This window comes from Corvus moneduloides, chromosome 9 (genome assembly GCF_009650955.1).
Source record: "Corvus moneduloides isolate bCorMon1 chromosome 9, bCorMon1.pri, whole genome shotgun sequence".
Lineage (NCBI taxonomy): Eukaryota > Metazoa > Chordata > Aves > Passeriformes > Corvidae > Corvus > Corvus moneduloides.
This window is the reverse complement of record NC_045484.1, coordinates 26,627,973-26,644,704: the sequence shown is the minus strand read 5'-3', so window position 1 is coordinate 26,644,704 and position 16,732 is coordinate 26,627,973. Positions and strand designations below refer to the sequence as shown.

Sequence of the window (16,732 nt, the reverse complement as noted above, 5' to 3'; positions counted from 1 at the left end):
TTGCTACATCGAGCTACTTAATCATTATTAACTGTAGCAAAAGCACACAATGCAGAGGTTCCTGAAGTGCAGGCCAGGCTGGATGCAGAGTCCAGAAAAGTTCTGTGGATGCTGCAAATGCTCATTTTGCTAGTTCATTAACTACTTTTAAGAAGTAGCTTTAGCTGCAAGGATTATTCCAGTGGAAAAATAAATAATGCTCATACATTTCACATAAATCGATTTATCATGACTCACTGAAAAACAGTCTTGCTGCAAAGGTTTATTATGAAATAAATAAAAAGTCCATAAGAGAAGTTTGAAAAATCTATTTTATGAAGCTTTAAGATGCACTGGGTAGAATTATCTATGGTTACATTTCAATCTCAAAATAACAAAGTTATTTTGGGCAAGACACTGAAATGCCAAAAGATTTGATTATCATACAGGTGGAAGATAACATTTATGTAGCTTTTTCTAACAAATTGTCCCATCAGAGGAATCCTCATATTTACACACTGCAGACATCAGCGAGATTTAAATGACATCTTGCATTTTGTTTCTTGCTTTCTAAATATGTAGGACCCAGGAATATTATGCAACTGCTCCCACCTCCGTGGCCTTCACAGTGGTTATCCAGTGTCTGTGCTCCAGAGCCCAGCCTCTCCCTGTGCCAGAGGCAGCAGGAGCAGGGCCTGGGCACTGCCACCAGAGCCAGTCCCTGCCCCGAGCTGCTCAGCCTCTCGTGACTTGCTTGTCTGTCTCAGTAAGTCCAGTATCCCTGAGATAGGAACCACTGCAGCTGGAGGGGTGGGGCTGCGCCGTGGACGTCGGTGAGCGCTGGGGGCTGCCTGGGCTCCGCTGGCAGCTCTGCTCAGGCTCCAGCGCTCGCTGGCCTCAGGACCCCTCAGTGCTTGCTGGCAGCGAGGCGCTTCAGCAGCGGCTCATCGTACACCCAGCACTCCCCATCCTCATGGAATAACTGCAAAGGAACAGGCAGCTCTAAGTTTTTTCTGACTCAGCCAGAAAGGCACAAAGGCTGCAGGCTGAAATTTGCCCTGTTGGAATAAAGCTCACCCTTGTTTCCCACGGGGTCTCGTTCTCCTTCCTGGCCCTGGCCTCGGCTCTCTGGCGCTCCTCAAGCGCGTGCTTTGCAGCCGTGGCTGCGTCGATGTCTCTGATCTTCAGGTTGTAGGTTACATCCTTCCACAAGCTTGAAAGAGAAAGGGCAATGGAGACTTTTATGGGAGCAGAGTGCTACAAGTTAGAGACATAGCAGTGACTAAAGGTAGATCTCATGTTAGAGAAAGGGCAGAAAAGTCCCCAGGATATTTGAACCACAACTGTGCTGTCATGGCAGGAGGGAGGAGGCTGTGGTGGAGCTCTCCAGCCCTCCCTGAACATTTGATCCCAATTAGGATGTGACTGAGAACTCCAGGTCTCCTCTTCCTTCTTAAATCCCCAGCCTGCCTGTACCTGGGCTCAGGGAGAGCAGAGCATGCAGTGCCTGGATCAGTGCACCCTTGGTCCCTGTACTGCAAACTGGAGTCTAACTAAAACAAAATCTTAATGCTCCCAGTTAACTGAAGTTCTTACCAGCGAGACTCAAAGTCGTCTTGGTCCTCCAATTTCCTTACCTTCTTCTTAATTGTAGGCATTTTCTTGGTATCTATAAAGACAGCATTCTCCTGGAGTGGGAGATGGAAAAAAAATAAACCTATTCAGTTCTTCAGCTAGACCTTAAATTTATACACCCTCACACTCTAGTACACTGGTTAGCAGGAAATACATGAAAAATAGTAATTCTTTAGATTCTGTGTTCTTGTATAAAAATCAAGCTTCCTTAAGAATAAATAAACAAAGTAACTTCAGGACTTTTATCCCCAGTTCATTTGGAGACTGCCCAGCATTCTTTTGGGCAGCCTCATAGGAGGTTCCAACTATTAATGTTTGTTTAAAAGAAAAAACCAAACCCACAAAACCACCCCAAACCCCCTTTTTAAGTACAATCTTCTATTTCTGATGAAAAGAGAAAAAAGAAAGAAAGCTGTGTTACCCCTGTGGAGTACTTTGCATACATGACCCCATTCCATTCTCCTTCAATGGAGCAGAAGGGTTTCTTGTCATTTGGAGAACTAAAGAGAAGCAAACAGTCATTTCTCAGCTGTATTACAGCAACTGAAAAATCCTAAAGGATCAAAACTTCATCCTAGTTGCTGCACAGTCTGGTTTGTATCAGCCCTCAAAGTGTCCATGCCCATTACAGAAGAGAGGAGGGTTCTGTTTACAAGGGAGCAGTTTGGCATGAATGAGTTACATAAACCTTAACAGGAAGAGCTGATCAGGGTGAGACAGACCCTGCCTGAGGGCTGGATCTGCATTTAGAATTTAGGAAAGTAGTTACAGGCCTTCCACACAGATTTAGGGTGGTGAGTTTAAGCTTAAAAATGTTTCACAATCCAATTCTTTCCCAGACTACTGGGAAACACAAGACACCAGTTTTTAAATGGCATCTGTCAATGTCAAGCCACAATTTAAAAACAAGTTAAACCTCATTTTGTCAGCATCCATTTGCTGACATCACAGCACATCTCCAAATGAGATGGGAATCTCAACTGAATTCTCTGTGCTGGGCATGTGCACAGGGTTTAACCAAAATCCACCAAAGCCCAGATAAAAATAAGTAAAGGTTGCAGCAGAGCTTTAACTGACACACCCTGAACAGTATCCCAAGGCCTTTGTATTTTTAGGAGAGGCAATGATGGAGACACTTTTGATAATTCAGGAGAGCAAAGTTCCCTTTGGGACTCAGCTGAGGATGTGTTCAAGCAGGATAAAGTAGGACACAGGCCTGTGCAGCTTCCTCTCACAAATTTGGCTTTAAATGGCATCCCATGACAGGTAATCATGAGGTAAGCTCTTTTGGGTGTTGCTGTTTCAGTATTTTACACTCTTGATTGTCTTGTTAAAACTGTTGGCATTTAAGGAAGGAAGAAGTGAGATGAAGAAAGCTGCTTACAAAATTTCAGCTGTAATTCTGTGCTTCTTTCCTCCATAAAATGGTTTTGTGTGGAAGACAATGGAAGCATTGTAACCTGTCTTTGAGCAACTAATGCTGCACTCCCCACCAAGCTCTATCCATGGCACAGTGAGAATAGACCTGCAATTAGAAATGTATAAATGCATACATTTATAAGCTCTTGACCAATAAATACTAAGCATGAAACATTACAAGGCATTAAAAATGAAAATACCAATTAGAGCATTTACTTGCCTTCCATAGCCATTAGGAAAAGTCAAAATATAGTGTTCATCATGATCTAGGCATGTAACACACCCTGTAAAAGAAAATTAGATTTAAAAAACATTAAGCAAAGCTTCTACAAAACTTTTAATAATGGTCTCATGAAATATGTCATTAAAAAAAGGTGCCATGAAAAGGAAATGTGAAGAGCTTTATTTTTCGTGGATGCTGAGAATGCCCAGCTTCTGGAGGAGGCAGGGATGGCTGTACTTTTGGGAAAAACTGGGCTAGAACTGCTTTCAGCACACAGAGTGTGTGGAAGGAATCTCTGATTCCCAGATACATCAACTCCAGTAACAAAAATTCAACCATTTTACTTCTATTTAATACAATGACTTTATGTAAATTATTCTATGAAAAATCCTAGTTGCAGAACTTAATTTCTCTCTTCTGCTGTTCAATTTATACACACATACCTTGCCCTATGTTATGGACCCCAATAGACATTCCTAGGAATTTGGACTTGGTCCATATGTGAGCATTGAACTGTATCCTCTTGCTAAAACACTCTGCATAAAATGCTGAAACTGAAGAAAGAGGTAGGTATTAACAACAGCAGCACAAGACATTGATACCATTGTTTCCAAGTTCATTCATTGCAAAATATCCCCAGGTGCCTCACACTTAAGTGGCAACAGAGTTTGCAATTAGTTTCTCACAAAAGCAGTTCCTAATTTTTCAGCTTTCATAAATATTCAGCTTTTAAATCTGAAGAGAAAGTGGAAATCCAAGGTTTAAGCCAAGAGCTGATTATACTGTCCCCCCTCTCCAGCTGCCACCTCTGCTGGCAAAGGCACTGTCAGGACTTACTTGGAGGATGGTGAGAGACCTGCTCTGCCACAAAGGTGACGTTGCTTTTACTGACCCAGGGGAGTGGTCCTTCTGAGACTGGCTCCTGTGTGACAGGGGAGAGGATTCCATCACTCACAGTGCCTGCAAACACTGGATGCTTCCATCTTTAAAGGCTTCTAAAAATGTATTGCAGTGATTTTAATGGATTTGCCTGTTTGCTGATGGGGAATAACTCCTTAGTCCTGGAACTATGACGCTTTCTAAAGGATAGAGTTTCTACTCTCTTATTTTTAAGTATAAATGCGTTTGGTTTAATTGTCCCCAAATAAAACACTTAAACTGAAAGACTCATGTATAAACCCAATTACAAAATAATATTTAAGTGGCAGACATAGTTTTTGTTTTTTGCTTGTGAAAAAGTCTGATCAGCGTATTAATAATGATCAGATTTCATGTACCACAAAATCATAAACTAATATTCATTTCCTGTGGCAAAGAACACAAAGTGTAATTAATTCATGGTTAGAAGCAATGGAAGCCCAAATACAACACTGCCTTTATGCCAGCAAATTGCAGTGAAACCATTCACCTCAGAAACAAGATTTGAGCAAACAAATTGGTGGCAAGCAAATGAAATGGGAAAATCACATGGTTTGTACCTAAATAATCACATTTACTTAGAGGTATTACACTGAGGCTACATGAAGCTACAACAGCACTTCCCACATCATCATTTGCAATTTCCCAAGGCAAGAAGCCTAAATGAGGTGCCAAAAAAGAAAAAAAAAAAAAACCAAAAAACCCACTAGGCTGTACTGATTTAAGAAATAAAAAACAAAATAATCAGAACTTTGGAAAGAAAGGAGTTAGTAATCAGTGCTACAAAACAGTTCAGGAAAAAAGGACATTTTCAGCATGTCAAGTAGTTCTTTAAAAAACAATAAATTTTGTTATGCAAGATTATTTTGTATTTCGTCCAAAGAAAACAAGGAAGGAAGGGGGAAAGTTCAAGAAATCACTACAATTTGTTGATTTGCTACTTAAGCACAGCATAATCCATTTCAGTCAGTGACTTAACAAAGCTTTGCGCTGCATCTCTGCACTGTGTGCCCCAAAATCCACACCACAAGAAACTCACCATGTCATCTTCACCTTCAGTGCCAGGCAACACCCAATGGCATCGGAAGATCTCCCCCAGAATGGGATTGTAAGGCTTTTTAGCAACTGACCCTTTCCTTCCTGCGTGGAAAGCTGAGAGGTACCATTTAACCACCTGAACCATCCTCTCCTTGGGATCCTTCTGGTCACTAATGCTACAGAGAGAGAGGAAAAAAAGGACAGGCTAAGTGAAATATAAGCAGGTACTTTGGATACGGGAAAGTTTTATGGGTGCTTGATTGTTTTACAACTAGAAGTTTGACTGATTTGACTGGTTTTGAAGTTTAAATCAAAATCCAGGCAATATTCTTCAAAACTACCAAATTCTGGCAGCCCATGAGGGCCATTACCAGTATGAGAATCAGTGAATGCTCTTGGTCCAAAGTCAAATACCTGACAAACAAGTCCGGATGTGCAAAGAAGTCAGCATACATTTCCAACAGCGACCTTCTTTCCAGGATAAACGTTGGAAGAACAACCTGAGTGAAGAAAAACAACTCATCTAGGTAAAGGTAGTTGAATATCCTGTACAAAAGCCAACTGTACTCACTGTAAATAGCAAACAGAGCCCCCACAGCATCGTGTGCTCTAAGCTGATTGTGAGCTCAAGCTCACCAATGAGTTCTGACATATGCAGGTCAGCTGGCATCTTCTACAAACCCCAAGGTTCAAGAGGAACAGTCTCATCCGACATGGGTTCTAGTCCCACTCAGAGCACACCAAAAGCTGCTCTCAATTACAGTATCACTGATGATTTAGTTTCATCGCTGTGAACACTGTCAATTTTCAGTTCCAGTCAAACACTCACTTGCAGTCCCATCCTGTTATGTGTCTCTATCAAGATGAAGGTTAAGCTCTTCCCTACCTCCCAAAGGTCCATTCTTGTGGATCTGCTCAGTGGGATCCACTGTCAATTACTGTTGCTGACAAGGTACATGCTCATGATGCTTCCTGGCAGCCTAACTTGAGATCAGTAATTTTCAGCTATTCCAGGAATTACCAGAGCACACACAGTTTGGATCAATTCCTATTCAGAACTGCCAGAAACCCTGAGCAGTTTGCTTGTGAGCTGCTGGCTGTTTCCCCAGAGAAGTGTTATCTGTTTATTATCTACTGTTCATTCCAGGCTGGACAGTTCAATTCATCCACTTAAGGAAACTTAAGGATAGGATTGATCTCTCCTGCTCTTTTTCATTCTGGAATTACTTGCTTAAATTTAACCAGTTTGCCTGGAAAGTCCAGCACCTTCAGAATGCTGTTCATTCAGCCTCAGACAGACACCAGCAGGAATCTCATTTATGGAAGAATCCAACCCTTTCCTTGCCAGACCTAAGTGTAGCATTTCAAAACATAGGGGCAACTTATCCACTCATTAAGATCCCAACTAAGCAGTGCTTTTCACTATATGATTACTTCCCCCTTTTATTTTATGTTTTATTGAATGTCACCACACCCTGGGATCTTGTAGATCTTTGTTTTAGGAAGCTAAAGACAGGAGTAACACTTCAGCATTCCCCTTATGCCAGCCTCACAAGCACTCCAAGAATTAGGTGCAAAGAGAACAAACAGCTAGTTTCCATAGCAAACTATTTTCCCAAACAGATTTTAGCTTCTGGATATACTTATTCTGCAGCTACTTTTCCCCTTCCAGTAAGAACCCCAATTCAAAAATACCATGCTAAAGAGATTATAGCTTAACCAGCTCTTCAAACAAATATGCAGTTAAATTATTACATAACCTTTCTTTCACACAGAATTCTGGGTCTACTCCCCCTCCCATCCCCATGAACACCAGCAAGCTTACCTTGGTTAGATCCATGCCTAATCTCACTTGTGACAAGAGATGCATGATAACACTTTTATGCTCCTCTACTGATTCTCCTTCCCCATCATCTTCTCGATCGTCGGGAGGATCGAAGAGATCTGAAAGACCAATGGCTTTTGTTTTCCTCTAAGCCTTCAAGAACAGACTGTATTTAATTAGCATGTATGTAACTATCAAAAAATACAGGGTTTAAATCCTACAGTCCAGCAATCTTCCATTAGTAAAGAAACAGTAGATAAACCACTTCCCATATGTACCTTGTCATATATATATATACAAAACCCTGCATGTACTGACCCAGCTTATACACAGATCAACAATCAATAACTCCTTACTGAAAATTCACACAGGCCACTTACCAGCATCATTTGTGCCATTAGACATGGAAGAATTGAGGGACTCCGTGGTATCCGGACGCTTCAGGCTGCTCCCTGTGCTGCTCCGAGTCAGGACTGCAGCAGACCCTGAAGAACTAAAGAAGAGTAACAAATTCTCACAGTTCAAATGAAGTAATTCAGACCAAATTATTGTCATTTGATATTCACAGACAAGGAATTAAGTGATAGACATCAATATATGTGTAGTGACAGACATTAATATACGTGGTGCATGCTAATTCACAGAAAGCTTAGAACGGATTGTCGCTGAAGGAATGGGACAGCCTGCAGCCTCAGGTAACACCTGAAGGCTGAGAACAGCTGACTAATCTCTCTTTGAAATGTGTAGTATCTCTTAAAATTAATTCTACAATTAATAAAAAAAGAAGAGTAGATAGAGATTTTGGGGAAAGGGTACCAACTTCAAAAAATGTCTTTTAGCAAATGTGAGAGGGAACTGGCCATTTAGCAAAGGCTGCAGCAAATGCACATGAAATGCACCATGGTCTCAGATTATAGCTCTGAGCTGGGGGCTTCCAAAGTTTGGTTTATATTAACAGTTTGTCAACATATACCTGATGGAATGGGAAGGAGCAGAGGAAGAAACTGCCTCCCTCGCAGACAGCTGTCTGTGGCTGAGGGCAGGGGTAATCTCACTCTGTTACACAAAGTGGCTTTTTTGCCTCCTCCACCTTTTTTTAACCAATTTCTGCAAGCAGACAAGCCATGCTCTTGTAGATACAAACTGCATTCAGCACACACTGCACACTGTCAGCTACTTACTCCATACATCGCTTTGGGGAAGAACTGCTCTGGTAGAATTCATCAGCATCATAGAACTCATCCTCACTGCTGGAGTAAGAAAAATCTGGGACTGTATTTGGAGACAGGTTGACATGGCTTGGAGAGGTGAGACTGCTGCTAGGTGCTGATTGCCCACTCCCTGTGGTGTATGAAAAATTACAGACTCAATAAAAACAAATTCTTTCAAAATCTACTTACAGTGAGAATTGTTCAAATCAATAAAGACTGATGTGAACTCAGAAGAGGAATTCACAAAATTAAAAGCAATGATTAGGCAGGTTCACACTGAGTTTAACAGATAACAAAAGGAAGGTCACAAGGAAAATCAAGAGCACAGAACACCAGTAAAGTTTAAGGACATCTCTTCCCCAGTTACTGCAAGTTTGCAATGCTGGAGACATGAGGGGAAGCTGGTAACACTCGTACATATTGTGTACACATGGTGGGGAGAAAGAGCAGCATAACTGATTTTAACCAAACACTGAAATCGGTGCTGATTTAACGCAAGATGTATGCCAATATACTGTTATCTTAACTAATTACAGGGTTTCTTGTATTTCAGTAAGAGTTACCCAGAACTGTACCTGTACTATTTGGCGTAGGAGTCTGATTTCCAAGCGATGCTACTACAGGTCCCACTGGCAAAGAGGAGGGTCGCTGCTCTGACTTGCACAACTGAGCAGGTTCTAGGGGATATTTTGATATGTTAACCCCAAAATTCAAAAGAAGATTCCACATTATTTAACGTCACCTCCAAAAATTAAACCACTTTCTATAAAAACCATTCAGACAGAAAAACGTGTAGCCATCACTTTTACCTAGCACTTATTATTTAGCAAAGATGGCATTTAAAAAAAAATGCAGTTGTTTAGCTAGAAAGCATTTGCCTTTTCTGAAAATTATAGTTTCATTTTTAAAGAGAGTGCTAGAAATGCAAGCCAGTAACAGAGAGCAAGTAAAAGACATCAGCTTATCCCCAGAACCAGGGGCAGATTGTTGAGGATGCTCCGTGCCTCCTGCTCCTGCCCTTCCTCAGCCCCTCTGAGCTGAGTGTGCAGCACTGAATGCACTGTGCCCCTGTCCTGTGTGACACAGAGCCTGTCCCCTCTCCACTGCACTGCAGTTACTGCTCAGCTCGTGGCTGTTTCCCAGCCTACCTGGAAGTGTGACGGCTTGGGAAGGCATCACGCTGATTCCCGATTGCTCCAAGGGACTGGGCTGATACACGGCGTCCACAGGGTTTATGGTGCTCTAGGAAAGAGAAGGAAAAGCACTTTTTTTTTTCCTCAATTAAAATAAAATAAAGTACAGATAGCAAGAACATTGTGAGCACAAGAAATGCCCAAATGCAAGAGAGCGAATTCCTGAGAGAGGAAGTAAAACACAAATTGACAGTTGAGGACATGAGAAATACTTTCAAAGTGGTAATATTTTAATTCTTTACACAGACTGCACACTAAGCTGAATTTGCTGCAGATTTGAAGCGTCCTATAAAGAATTCTTATTTCAGGCTCTAGCTTCTAGTATGCCTTCCAATGTCCATTAATTAATATTGCATGCAAAGAGCAGAAAGTTAGATGCAAATTATCTGGCCAAAATTAGGATAGGTAATCTGTATTTTCAAAATTTTTTTTTTTCAAAAATTGATTTGTCCAGACCACAGCAGATCAACCCATAAATCAAAACAAGAATCATCAGCATGCTTAGAGCATAAAACCCTTTTCCAAACATCTTGCAATTTAAACCCCTTGATCAGTCAGAACTAAGAAAATCTTTGCTCAGTTTGCTCAGAAATGCAGTCAGTATGTTCATCCCTACCCTTTTTTTTAGGGCAGTATTTAAAGGAAGTGTCTACAACTGTTTTCCTCTACTTTGAGCCCATTAATTTCTATTTGCATTCAGACTCAGGGAAACAGGCTCATTTTAACCTTCCTCCCATTTTCCTACAAACAGCAGATTTCTTTCTTGCCTCCTTTTCTGTTTACCTGAAATTCTGAACTTTATCCTACATTTGGATGTTTGGACAATGCTCGTAGACACATAGTGTGATTTTTGGGGCTGTCCTGTGCAGGAATTGGAACAACATGATCCTTCTGGATCCCTTTCAACTCAGGACACTGTATGACTCTAAAAATCAGTGAAGAGTTCTATTCTTTTTTTTATAGCACAGAATTTATTTAACTGAAAACAGAACTATTATTCCCTATCACTAAAAAAAAGCCCATTAAATCAGGCATAAAAGTAGCTTTCTACATTTTCATTGGTGTTACTAACCAATATAAAAATAATCCAGTACATGTGCTCTTACTCCACTGCAGTCCAGCATAAAGCCAATGCCCCTTACCCATTACTCCACCTACTTGTCGAATATGCATTCAACACAGGAAGGGCCCCTGTCCCACAGAGTTCACAGCTTAAAATTATCATCCCATCTTAAGAGTTAAGACTTAAAACCCAAGATGGTCATATGATATATAGGATGCTATTGCTATATATGTCTTCTTTATTTTTTAGGGAAACTAATAATCCACCTGATACAGAACTGGTGTGATAAAGGAAAGAAAGAAGTAACTCTGAATTTGTATGCAGGATTGTAACCTCATCCTTAAACAATTCTCCATAGTGCAACAAGAACTGGAGTTTTTTGTTGGATATTGTGAGGGATGCCTTCATGGGCTAGAAACAGATGAAGGCAGACCTGAAAGTCTCCTACTCTGAGTTTAATAACAATTTAGTAACAATCATGCAGAAACAAGACTCATCCCACCATGGCAGCAAACACTGATCATATTTTTGCCTAAGGTTAAAGTGAAATCCTGACCTTTAGCCCAAGCTGATGTTGACCTCTACAGCATCACAATTTCAGACTTTACAATCACTGATCCATGGTTAATATTTTCTTACAGAAATACTTTTTCCTCCCCGGTCTAAGCCAGCCCACAGATAATGAGATCAGTGGCTAATCAAATTCAAACTATATTAAGCTGCAGTATCTCTGTGAAATTTCTGAGTTGCAGACCAAATGTGCAGGTCACCTGTGCCTGTGGAAGTGTCTACCTGCACAACTTCTCTTTTCCAGGGGATATCACAGAACCTGCTCCCTCATACTAAGACCTGAACTATGTGACATCTGCAGGGCACGTAATAATTCACCTTATTTATGATAAGCATGAAACTGAAATATGCATGTGCATCTTTACTCCAAGGTTCACACCAGAAAATCCTACTGCTAAAGCTGTTTCTAGTGGGAAGACAACTAAGGCCAGGGAATTACTGTCAGCTCTAATGAAAACACATTAGGATTTTTAGAGTTTTTACTGAGACCAATCTCCTATTAAAAGTATCTGAAATGTACTCAAGTGACAAAAAAAGAACAAAGAAAGAGAAATCACATGTGACCAAAACTGAAAACGACAGAAGTTACATTAAAAATGCAGAAGTTCCATTAAAGAAGAAACATTGCTTAGACAGACATAACACAACTCTGCATCAAAGGAGCAGCACTGTAGAAAAGACAAACTACTTGAAGCACACGGAGAACAGATCTATTTCCTACACAAAGATACTTCAGATGGAACACAAAACTATTTCTACCCCAGTCATTTCCCTTTCATCTGTTCACATGGCAGATTTTTATCTATGTGTTCAGTCACAACACTGCTGTTCAGGACACTCCATACAAAACTGACCACGCTATTTTCTAAAGACAAGGGTGTTAGCCAACCTCAGGAGCTAAGGACTCAACAGGAATTTTAACAAGACACTGGAAGCAGTAAATTAGAGAAAGGAAGAAGCATGTTGCAAAGTGAGTGGAAATTCAGGTCTCTGTTCACATGGTCTGCAGAATTAAAAGGAGATAAAGATTAGATTTAAACTTACTATAAGTCCATCTGCGTGTTTCTCCTCATTATTTTGGTCCTTAAGGAAAAAATGTTAAAAATATCAACATAACAATCTTGCATGACTTATCAGTTCTGTGCTAAGCAAGATCAGTGAGTTTCCCTCAGGAATGTTTACATTTTCAGCCATAAAATGTTCCTCATCACGTGATACAGTAACTAAACTTGGAAGACACAATTCCACACACTCACTGCACCTCTGAAGCTCAGAATTTTCTGAGGGCCTGTCCACATGAGTTTTAAAAATATCCTTTCTGCACTGCAGAGTACAATTATGGTTTACAATATGGGTGCTTCCCAAATACCTAAGAGCTCCCCAAAATATGCTCTGCAGCTCCTATAAGTCCCTGAAAGATGAAGTTCTCAATTTCTGTGATTAACACACAAGAAAGGCAGAAGTTAAAGTAAGTTGAAAGGTTTTAATTTTTTGCTTTTTGGCATCCACTAGATTTTAAAATGCTTTTCAATTATTTACTATCTCAGATTTTGCGTTTTTTTTGCCTAGAACCATATGTGAGAGCAGGCAATGTATGGAAAACATCTGTCCTCAGGGAAAATGACATGAGCAGCAGACCAGTTAATGCCAATCTACAGCCAGCACAGTTTTAATGTACAGCAACAGTATAAATTTTACTGAACACTAAGTCAAATCTCTTCCCTTCTGCTGCAAAGTTAATCAGTACATCAATCCGTAGCCTTGCCTGGTGTGAACCTTAAGACTTGTCTGCAGAGTATTTCCCTGGATTTCCAGTTACATTTTAAAGGAATTAAAAAAAAAAAAAAGGCAGTAAGTAGTACTAAGAAAGTTGGCACATATTTATGTTTTGATACTTAATACATCCTTCCTTAGCTTATACAGTTGGCAATAGGCTGTCCAAATTTCATGTCTGCCCGTTGACATTTTTGAAGCCTGGCTTTCCGTGATAAAAAGAACACCAAGGGCAACAAGTTCCACTGTGTTGCAAATTTACAAAATTCATCATTTTTTTCCCAGCACATAAACCCCCCATGTTGTGTCCATCATCTCTAAGAGCCAAGAAATAAACCACAAAGATGCTGTATGAGTACTGATGCTTGCTATGGCACCTCAGTAACGCACTAGCTGCACCTTAATGTAAGGAAGGCAGAAATTCCACACAACTGGGCAGGCAAGACTGCTGGAAATGGAGTGAAAAAGAGAAGGGAAAGATGCAAAACTAAGTATCTAAATTATAAAAGCTACTTCATAACACATATATAAGGTTTACACATCACTGGTGGACCATTACATGTACTTTATATCACACACATCAGCAAAGCTGGACATCTTCAAGTGCCACACACTCAAAGGGAACAACACAGGCCAAATGCTCCACGTGCCCATCCCACTTTGTTTATTTTGACTGCTTTTTGACAAGCAGTGTATGTATTATAATATATTCCTGTTTAGCTGGTATTTACTACATTATTTTGAAAATGTCATGGGTCACCTCAGTACAAGTGGCATAATTACACACTTGATTTACCAGCAAGTGTAATGAAAATTTAACTCTCCAAATACTAAGACAGGTAAGAATCCATGAAACAGAACAACTTAACACACAATTAAAAAAAGAAAACAAAACAAAACTCAAACAACCAAAAACACAGGTTTGCTTCAATGTTCCAAAATAATCCACATAAGAAATGGCTGTTGTGTTGGAAACAGAAAGTTCTAAGTATGTAGAGAAATGGTAACACGGCCAAGGTACACAGATTGGCAAGGCTGCCTCCTAATCAGAAAGGCACTGTAGAAGTAAAAACGGGGTGCAGGGTGGTGTTAAGATGATTTATTCTCAGCAGTGTCAGTCAGCAGCCACACTTGCCCTACAGCCTTGGGAAAAAAACTTGCAGAATCTTAAAAGGTTCTCTACTGAAGAGCACAAAGCTACAGTCAGGCATGACACATTTTTACACAGAGATTGCATCATACATAAGCAATTTGCAGAACTGTGAAAAAAAACTCCAACCCCCTCATATCATAAATTTTTGACAGCAGTAGGAAATCAGGATACCAACAGAGTTTATAGAAAAGGTGGAGGGGGGAATCATGACAGAATTCCCTTGTAGTCAACAACTACAGTTGCCTGAGAGAGAAAGAAGGTGAAGAGAAGAAGCAGAAAAATAGGTCATTAAAGTAGTGGAAAATTTTTTTTCACTAATGTAGATCAACATCTTCCAATTAGCTGTGCATAAGGCACCCCTTTAACCCACCTTGTCTTCAACAGCTCTAAAAGAGCTTTAGATACGGTTTAGCAAAAAATCAAACAATAAAACCCCACTCCTTAGTGGGTAAGCTCATCTATGTACATTGGTTAATATTTAGTGGTACTGAAAGAAGGACTTCAAGGTCTGATTTAGTGCAACAAAAAGCAAGTGTTAGCACCTTTGAGGGACTCATATTCCACCTACCTTCACATTCACATGAAAGTCAGTACAGTAAAGTACTGAACCTGATCTAAATGACTACATCTGCCACTACCAGTTTTGTCCATTATAAGCCAACCACCTAAAGAACTTCAAAAATACACTTTACATCAGCATAAGATAAGTGGTCACGTTTGCCTAACTCCCAATAAACTCACACAGAGCAGAAACAGGATTTGACAGTCAACAGAAACAAGAAAGATGACTCAGCCACCTATTATCAGCTCCGATCAACAGCCTGAAAAAGCAGATTATAATTCTGCAATTTCACATATGCTAATTACATAGCAGAGCTTTTTAAAAACACTAAAATTTCATAGGAATTAAAGTTCTGTGAAAATAAGAACTATTAAATACATTTATACAGCAATTAAGAAAAAGTGAGCTAGGAATTCCTTGCACAGTTTCTCTAACAAGCCTCCTCAATATAGCAAATCACATATAGCTAAGAAAATCAGTATATTGCCATCTAATCTATCTACAATTGACTCCATCAAGTCCCTAAAAAATGGCATATAGTATCTACTGACTTCACTGTACTAAAACACCTCTAAATATACCCAGGACTAAATAACAACAAATTAAATACTGACAAGGCTTTTCTTGCTGGCACTATAGTGAAGGATTGAAGTAGCATCACTGCATGTTAAATAAAGACTGTTCTAGCTCCAAATTCATGTGGCAGAAAACTATTTCAATGTTTCAACCCTACTACTTGTAAAGAAGTTCTGGTTTTGTACAAACCTGCTAATTAATAAACGTTTTCTTCAGAATTCTTAAGTAATAGATATGAAACCTGAATTTCACAAAACATGCACTGATCCTTTTAGTGAACTACTTCTGATCCTGTAAGATTCTAAATACTTCAATTTTCACTGCACTCAAAATTCTGTACAACATATCTGGCATCTAAAATGAAGACAAACAGCAATATTGCATTCAAAAGCTACAAAAAATAGTTGACCTAGATCACAGAAAAAAAAATAATTGAAGAGCCCAGGTTTATTTCTGGATAAATCAGAATGTATTCTGATTAGATCAGCCTGAAATTCTGAAAATACCTTTATTTCTTTGCAAAATACCACCTTCCTCCACTTTGGTCACAAGATATAAATCAGCAGTTCATAATTAACATATCTATATCCTAAATATAGAATGCTAAACCTGTAAGGGCAGAACTTGACAAAAAGTAAATCCAAAACTCCCCAAATTCTAGAATCTAATGAAACGTGGGTGAAAAGCTTAGCTGCATTACCCACACTGCATTCCCAATACAAGTCTAACTTCAGGAAGTTACAGCATCATCCTGAACTTCAGACTGGGACAGACCTTGCCAAACCAGTTCAGTTATTAACATCATGTTTCTCTCCTTTTTACTTGTTAGCCACACTCTCAAATGAAGCAGAAAGAAGAGTTTTGTTAAGTTTCTGTTCTGGCACCCTGACATTTGTCTAAGTTCTTCTTTAGCCTAATAGCAAACTCTGCAAAAGAAAATTTACCTGAAAGAAAACTTGAACCAACATGACTGTTACCATGAGCATTAACAGGACTGCCTGCTACAGAACTCAGTATTTCAGAAACTTCATTAAAGTAATAGCATAAATCAACTTATAATGTCTTCTTGTTCCTGGCTCATATAGAAGGCACTTTTAGGTTTAAATTAGATTAATACTGTATCATTAAAATTCAGAATACTTTACTGTGTACTTACCTTAGCAATCTGTAGCAACACAATGCAGTGTTTTATTGATTCTACCATGCTCTAGGAAAACAAAAATATCAGAAAAAAATTGTATTACTATCCCTTAATATTTTGTACTTATTAGTTATACAGAATATTGGATGTGAATTAAATGGACACTCACTTCTGTAGAACCCCTACTTTCCCTTCCCCTTTTTTTCCCCAGAGATGAAGGCACAGCAGCAGCAAACTGAAGTTTCCAAAGCCACACACAAGCCAGGCAGTCAGGGAGAAATGGAGGTCAGCTCCAAACTCCCAGTGCTGCAGGCAGGTAAATTGTCATGGCAAGAGAGGCTGAGGGAGCTGGGCTGCTTGAATCTGAGGAGGAAAAGGCTCAGGGAGACCTTATCAAGGGACATCAATATCTGACTGGGAAGGCAGGAGAAGAGAGAGCAAGACTCTTCTCAG

The 16,732-nt window shown here is 39.7% G+C and overlaps 1 protein-coding gene across 5 annotated transcripts in view; it reads right to left on the bottom strand.

The window, feature by feature from the left end:
• Positions 1-293: 293 nt before the first annotated feature.
• Positions 294-16,732, bottom strand: part of OSBPL9 (oxysterol binding protein like 9) — a 57,313-nt gene continuing 40,874 nt past the window's right edge. For 3 of the 5 annotated variants that reach the window (XM_032118468.1, XM_032118470.1, XM_032118472.1), the window contains 17 exons: positions 16,295-16,345; positions 12,119-12,157; positions 9,397-9,490; positions 8,824-8,925; positions 8,219-8,378; positions 7,418-7,530; positions 7,038-7,156; positions 5,627-5,712; positions 5,214-5,388; positions 4,094-4,178; positions 3,700-3,810; positions 3,254-3,317; positions 2,999-3,139; positions 2,036-2,114; positions 1,576-1,667; positions 1,057-1,192; positions 294-961 (listed from right to left, as the gene is read on the bottom strand). In XM_032118468.1, the coding sequence (XP_031974359.1) occupies positions 887-961; positions 1,057-1,192; positions 1,576-1,667; positions 2,036-2,114; positions 2,999-3,139; positions 3,254-3,317; positions 3,700-3,810; positions 4,094-4,178; positions 5,214-5,388; positions 5,627-5,712; positions 7,038-7,156; positions 7,418-7,530; positions 8,219-8,378; positions 8,824-8,925; positions 9,397-9,490; positions 12,119-12,157; positions 16,295-16,345 (1,722 nt within the window). In that variant the 3' untranslated portion in view covers positions 294-886. The remainder of the gene's footprint in view (positions 962-1,056; positions 1,193-1,575; positions 1,668-2,035; positions 2,115-2,998; positions 3,140-3,253; positions 3,318-3,699; positions 3,811-4,093; positions 4,179-5,213; positions 5,389-5,626; positions 5,713-7,037; positions 7,157-7,417; positions 7,531-8,218; positions 8,379-8,823; positions 8,926-9,396; positions 9,491-12,118; positions 12,158-16,294; positions 16,346-16,732) is intronic. The other 2 variants (XM_032118469.1, XM_032118467.1) reach the window with 1 other exon arrangement.